This window comes from Carassius auratus, chromosome 5, assembly GCF_003368295.1.
Source record: "Carassius auratus strain Wakin chromosome 5, ASM336829v1, whole genome shotgun sequence".
Taxonomy (NCBI): domain Eukaryota; kingdom Metazoa; phylum Chordata; class Actinopteri; order Cypriniformes; family Cyprinidae; genus Carassius; species Carassius auratus.
This window is the reverse complement of record NC_039247.1, coordinates 2090268-2097135: the sequence shown is the minus strand read 5'-3', so window position 1 is coordinate 2097135 and position 6868 is coordinate 2090268. Positions and strand designations below refer to the sequence as shown.

General features: G+C 43.2%; 1 protein-coding gene across 2 annotated transcripts; it reads right to left on the bottom strand.

The window, feature by feature from the left end:
* Positions 1-1964: 1964 nt before the first annotated feature.
* On the bottom strand, positions 1965-6096 carry june (JunE proto-oncogene, AP-1 transcription factor subunit). 2 transcript variants are annotated; one of them, XM_026244028.1, is made up of 2 exons: positions 5522-6096; positions 1965-5407 (listed from the first exon to the last, which is right to left on the bottom strand). In XM_026244028.1, the coding sequence occupies exon 2, from the start codon at positions 5261-5263 to the stop codon at positions 4304-4306; it is 960 nt and encodes a 319-aa protein (XP_026099813.1). In that variant the 5' UTR covers positions 5264-5407; positions 5522-6096; the 3' UTR covers positions 1965-4303. The 2 variants fall into 2 exon arrangements, with proteins under 2 accessions (XP_026099813.1, XP_026099815.1); XM_026244030.1 differs by having other exon boundaries at positions 5759-6096.
* Positions 6097-6868: the final 772 nt, after the last annotated feature.

The following is a 6868-nucleotide window of genomic DNA, read 5'->3' as shown; positions in this document are numbered from 1 at the left end:
ATAAATATACTTATTGTATAAAAAATGTTCAGTATATATATATGCATGTGTGTGTATTTATATATAATAAGTACTTATATATTCTGTAAACAAAAACTTTTATTTTGGATGCGACTGTCGTTTGACAGCACTAGTTAAAATATAAAAGCTTTGAAATGCTATAAAATATGTTTATATTCCTCTCAGTATCTGTTGTTCACACTGAATTACATACCATTCTAGAAACCTCTGGAATCACAAAATAAACCGTGGTTTCATTTCATATAGAGACTGTCTGATAAATAAAACAGTCATAATTTCAGCAAAAAGAGTGACGGGCAAACATCAGATACGGGGGTTGTTTTGGAAAATTCGGGGTACTTTGAGTCAGAAAGTATTTTTTACTGCGATCATAAATCTCCCTCCGAGCCCGAGTCCATCAGCGACGGGGAAGACAAGAGCTATTTCAGAATGACATGGGCTCACGCTTCCTCTGAACTATGATTAATGATACGAAGAAAAGACAATTTCTCTGAGAAGTTGGATATGGGAGGGGAAACACCTCCAGATGCTGTAATCGTAGTTTCATCTTGCAGTTACAGGAAGTTATATTTACAGGAGGACGTTCCTCCTTCTGCCGTGACTCTACAATAAGATCAGAAATCAGAAAACAGCCAAAACCACGCGGGAGTGTTGCCCTCAGACAGCAGCATGTGCTCACACACACACACACACACACACACACACAAGAGGGGGTGTGTCCCTCCTACTCACATGCTGAAACCTTGCTTACACACCTGCACCCTCCCAAAGCAAATATTCCACTGATCTCTCTGTGTCTCTCTTATATCCAGTAGTTAGTAGCACTAATAATGACTCCTAATCAGAATGTAATAACCATTCCACAGTTCTGCCCGTGACTCTCCTTTCTGACAAACAGTCTCTGATGAAAAACAATAGAAACCATCACAGAAATTCTACAAACATTACAAACCATTAATGTTTAACCATTAAAAACATTAAAAATGGTTTCCTGTAGTGTGTTTGGGGACATGTTCCATTAGGATTTAGTAGTATTAACAAGACACTTAATAGAAGGCCCTTTTTACAGTTTACATCAAAACCAATACAATAACCAGTAAAACCATTACAAATTCTGTGATGGTTTCTGTTGATTTTCTTTCAGCCGGATGATGTCAGACATTACATGCAGTTCTTAGTAGGATAACTATTTTGGAAAGAAATAAGTAAAACAACAACTAGGGCATTACATAAGACATGACTTTATACAGTAGAAGCTTTCTACATGATTGTCCCTCGTTTGGGACGACGTCTGCTCCGTGATGCGACAGAAAGCCTCTCGAGCCTGAAGAGGCTGAGAATGGACCGAAGTCTGACCCAAACCTGCTTCTTCTGCGCTGTGTGGGAAGAAAGGTGGGCGGAAGTAGAGAGTTAGTCATTCCCAAACGACGGAGCATCCGCATAACTCCGAGGAAGAAGAGTAACGCAGAGCAAAACTTGTTTTGTTGACCTGGAGCCTGAAAACATCACTTAGTAAAGTATTCAGCAAATATAAATATATAAATCACGTTTAGAAACTGTCTGTTGAGGCTGGTGTTTCATGATGTTTTCTCCCTGTGTAACTCCCTGAAGGAGCGCGCCGGCGGGATCTGAGACACGCTCAGCTTCACGTTACACTCACAGTAGCTGACTTTTACTTTCACAATGACCCAGACGGCCGTTCCTTGAGCTTTACTGGAAGAGAAGCTCATCTTTATGGGAAAGGCTCTGACACACAGGGTGGGCGGCTGCTCTTCTCGCTCTTACAGGACCTGCTGGAGAACACCTTTATGACCCTCGTTAACACAGCTGACTAATGACTTTAGCACAGACTGCTGTGTCATTTCTCAAAGTCAGAATTGTGTGTGTACTGCACTGAAACACAAAAACACTAAATTATGGTGTTAAAGAAAGAGCAAGACATGTTTTCAGAAATGTACTCCTCTTTATTGTCGATAAAATAAGAAAACAAGGGAACAATGAACAGCATTTGAAGACTGCATGTTATTTAGAAGCAAATAAACCAGCGAGGCAAGTCGCCCCTCAGTCACCCCGTCAGCCCACGATTGACCACCAGTCGCTCGAGTCTTTGAGTAATCCTCGTTCTTCCACATCCAGAGACACCGTGCTGCTGTAATATATTCATCACCAAACTCCATCTTTGACTTAAAATGCTCAGACATGAAAGTCTGAATCTAATTTGGGATCAGGACTGAGAAGATAATCGTTATACAAACCACACCAAGTCAACAAAGTAAACTCATTTTCAGTATGTGTATATATGACACACAGTAAAGAAAAAAAGACCTTGTGGTCTGCCAAAGATTTCTTCATTTTGAAATGAACAATGAAATCAGTCTTTAGAGTTAGAGATAAAAAACACAGCCATACAGTCCCGATGCCCCAGGAAACAACGAAAAACACAAGAGTTAGGGACAAATCAAGGACCAGTGGAAAACTGGAGCAGCGGTGGACAACTGTACCAACAGAAGACGTATACGAACACAAACCAGCAACACAGAAACGCCTGGAGTCGAGCTCCCATCAAACACCACACTGCTCAGGAAAACCACTTCAATAAATAAAGTATTCGGAATGATACAAGCAATACAGTAGGTACTGTACACACAATATTCTTAAAACAATTCTGTACAAAAATACAATACGTTTGTGACATCAAAAACCTTATTCAAGTTTCAAAAAATAAATATCTTCTAAAGTTATTCGACAGTTCTAGCTCCTGTCTCAGGTCTTCCTATGAATCATCTCAAATAGATGTAGATATATAAATAAAATCATCTGCATCTCCATGAACTTTAAGAAAGGCAATCAACAGCAATTCTGAGTATCAACACTGACAGACGCACAGGACTCTTCAACACAAGGATGTCTTCACACAACTTCTACGAGTCCTTTATCTCCGCGGATCTGACTTCTGCTCGTCTCGTGCTGTTACACAATCTTTCAGAACTTTGTTCATTTATTATTTTTTTTATCTACTATAAACATAGTTGTAGTTATAGTTCAAACTGTCATGTTATACACAGAGGATAAATATTACACATCATTTAATGTTTCTGATTTATGTGCAATCATGTAGTTTCCCAAAAATATTGTGTCAGCACGACACTAGTATTCCAACCGTGTTCTTCCTCTCCTCAGAAAACAACATAAATACAAATTCTGTATAAATAAAATTGCTTCATAATTCATTTAAAAAATAATAAAATACAAAAAAACTAAATAAAAATCAAATGCAAAATACTATTGTTCAAAAGCCCTTTTGTTGTCTTTCTGATTTCAAGTCAGTTTTGACTCCCATGTCTTTAGTCCAGAGTATCTTTTCCACACTGTTACTCTGGGTTAACACAGCATTAATACTCATTAGATAATGGCACAAACACACGATCATCCCATCATTAGAACGAATCTGCGACGGGAGACTACAGTGCAAAAGGTCTCGGAATGCTCAGGAAATTCCCAACTCAAAAACAGCCAAAGGTGCCATTAAAGTTTTGCACAGTACCACAATCCTTTATCCGCAGATGTCTCTTTGATTATAATGTTGCGATATTAATAGGTAATACTTTTGAAAAAGTCTCTGTTCATATAAAATATATTTTTCCTCATATTCACAAATTGCACAATATCAAACCAACCAACAAACAAACATATGCTGTAATGTTGTTACTGAGACGAGGTGACAGATCAAACCAAGAGATTTCCGCTAGGATACAGGGGACGTCTCAAAGCAGTATAAAGGGATCGCTTCTCTTCCACGCTTGAGTCCGTCAGGTGCTTCGGAGGAAAGTTTGCATAATAGTGCAACATCTTTAGAAACACAAACACAGTTTTTCCATAGGTTAAACGAGATGTTGATTATAAAGAAAAAAAACAGTTGAGGAAAGTTTCCATCGGCCTGAAGTGAAAAATCGCAGTTGCAAGCCGGGGTTAAAAAAAAAAAAAAAAAAAGAGTGCAGAGTTCCTACACGAGTATTGGTTCCCTTTATGATCACCCCACAGTGCATCTGTATCTCTGTCACTTTGGCCTTTTCGTCACTGACCCCGAGTCCAGACAGCGGCTGAAGAACGCACCTCGGGAGCATGTGCAGGTTTGTCAATCCTGGCGTCGCTCGGGTCTCCCCCGTCTCACCCTTTGAGCCGAAGCAAGACAGGGCTGAGAGAGACAGAGAATGAGCGTAAGAGTGCGGCCAGGAGATAAAGAGAAAGTCAACAGAAAGCCTTGCGTGTGTGTCTTGTGGTTTCAGCAGCTGGTGCTCTCTCCGCTCTTGGCCATGCCGGCAGAGCTGACGGCGATCTGGCAGCCATTAGTGACGTGATTCATGACTTTCTGTTTGAGCTGAGCCACCTGCTCTCTCAGGATGCTGGCGGTGGAGGCCAGGTCCGAGTTCTGCGTCTTCAGCACCTTGACCTTCTCCTCCAGCCGTGAGATCCTCTCCAGCTTCCTCTTGCGGCACTTGGAGGCGGCGATGCGGTTCCGCAGCTTCTTGCGCTCCGCCTTGATCCGCTCCTGGGTCTCCAGGTCGATGGGAGAGAGCGAGGGCGGGGAGCTGGGTGGGTGTGGCACCTCGGGCACCGTCTGTGGAGCGTCCGGGCCCCGGGTCTGAGGGCCGTGGGGCGAGGCGTAGGTCATCTGCCCACCGGGGTAAGAGGAGGGCAGCTGGTTGGGGTTGTAGCTGCTCAGGTTGGTGTAGATGGGCATGTCTCCACCCGGCATCATGTTCCTCTGGTAGGAGCCCTGGACGGAGGAGGAGGAGGGGGACATGGGGGCCCCCACCAGCTGGTTCTGCTTGTGCAGGTCGGCCAGAGCTTTGACGAAGCCGTCTGCGAATCCCTCCTGCTCGTTCGTGGCCTGGTTTCGGTACATGAAGGGATTAGCAGATGCGTTGGGAGCCGGGCTTGTAGTAACCAGCCCCTGGTTAGACTGGATGATCAGGTGCTCCAGATCCGGAGAGGACAGCTTCAGGAGGTTCATGTCTGGAGAAGACATCAGCGAGCCGTTGGGATTACCGCTCATGCCCAGACCGCTGGAACTGCTGAGTTTGAGGCTCGAGGCGTTTCCCACGCTGTTGGAGAAATTGTGCGGCATGTTGCTCTTCTTGCTCATAATCTTGTGACCTTGGTATCGATCGTAGTCTGAAATTTGCCCAAAGTTAGGAACGCTATCATCGTGATAGAAGGGCGTTTCCATCTTACCCGTCATTAAAACAGCAAGACAGATTCCTCACAAGACATAATACGCCGAGAGATGATCTCAGCTGTGTGTTTTCAGTCATCCACGACGGGAAAAATAATCAATCGAGTTGTTGGAATCGGGAAGAGCATTCAGAAATCCTCAGCATTAAACCTACAAAAGAGCAAAAATACAAAAAAGGAAGATGAGGGAAAATAACATGACCGTATCATTTCTGAACCACAACGCTGATGGTAAAATCAATGTTTGTGTGTGACTAAAACTTACACATTTCTCCTCCGCGATTCACACAGACATCAAAGCAATCTCTAAATGATCAGACTGTCATTAAAATAATGAAACCAGGAAGCTTCGACTTCTTCCCGTCAATAAAGACTCACTGCTGACTTTCCTGGGCTTCATCCAAGCACTTTCTTATTCTTCTCGCCACATGGTCGTTAGAAAAATCCCCGTCAAAATCCCGAAGCACACACTGGCAGGTGAATAAATGATCGTGTCACTTACTGTGTGAAGGATCGATCAGCGCAGATCAGATGGAGGAACAATCCACTGCGTCAAAGCTGCGATTAGTCACGCTGGAAGCGACAGAAAGCAGCGCCGAGCGCAGAAGCGTAACCCACGCAGCGATGAATCCTCTCCGGAGCGCGGCGTGTCCTCTTCTGCTCGCTGACACAACGACTGCGGGACTTTCTGCTGGGCTGATTATTAATAACACGCCCTTCTGCTCTCCTCGGTTCCTGAAACTCGCATGACAGTCGGTCAGACGCGCCTCCTCCCGCGCGCAGCGTCGCGTCTATTGGTCGCTGGAGCCTGCGATGTTCGCGTCGCTCCGAGGGTCACGTGACGAGGGAAGAACACGCGCTGCTGTTTCATGCAGAAGTGCTGAATATTACCCGTTTGTTAAATGTCAAAAACGTTTTCGACAGAAATGGACTTTCTCCCTCAGTTTTTAAACGAGTTCAAGCTGCACGTTTTAAAGCAACAGATATTGTGCCAAAATCAAGAAAAATACAGAGAAAACACTGAATTGTATAGAATTAGAGATGTAAACTCATAAAACATAAATGAAACCCCAGCCATCTCAAACAACCTCAAAGGCTACAGAGACGAAATCTGTTCTGTATGTTTCCAAATGCCTTAAAAGGTTGTGTGAGACAAAACGAACACTGTGAGCACATGTAGGATATGCTTCTGTGATCTGATTAACATTCTGCTTAATGCCTTTCATCATTTCTATTCATCTTTCAAATTTAAGGCACCATAATTATTTTTCATTAAAATAAATAAATAATTATAATTCTGCATTTATCTATTTTAGTTGTGGATCGACTTTAAAATTAGCATTGTGTATGAATATTGTGGGTCTTATGACAATGTGCCTCGTTGTTCATCGTTTGTAAATCTCTTGGGTAAAAAGCACCTTTTAAATACATCCATCGTGGAAAAGTACTCTAAATTCACTCACTCACTCACTCACTCACTCACTCACACACACCCTCACTCACTCACACTCACTCACTCACTCACACACACACACACTCACGCACTCACTCACTCACTCACTCACACACACACACACACACACACACACACACACTCACACACACACACACA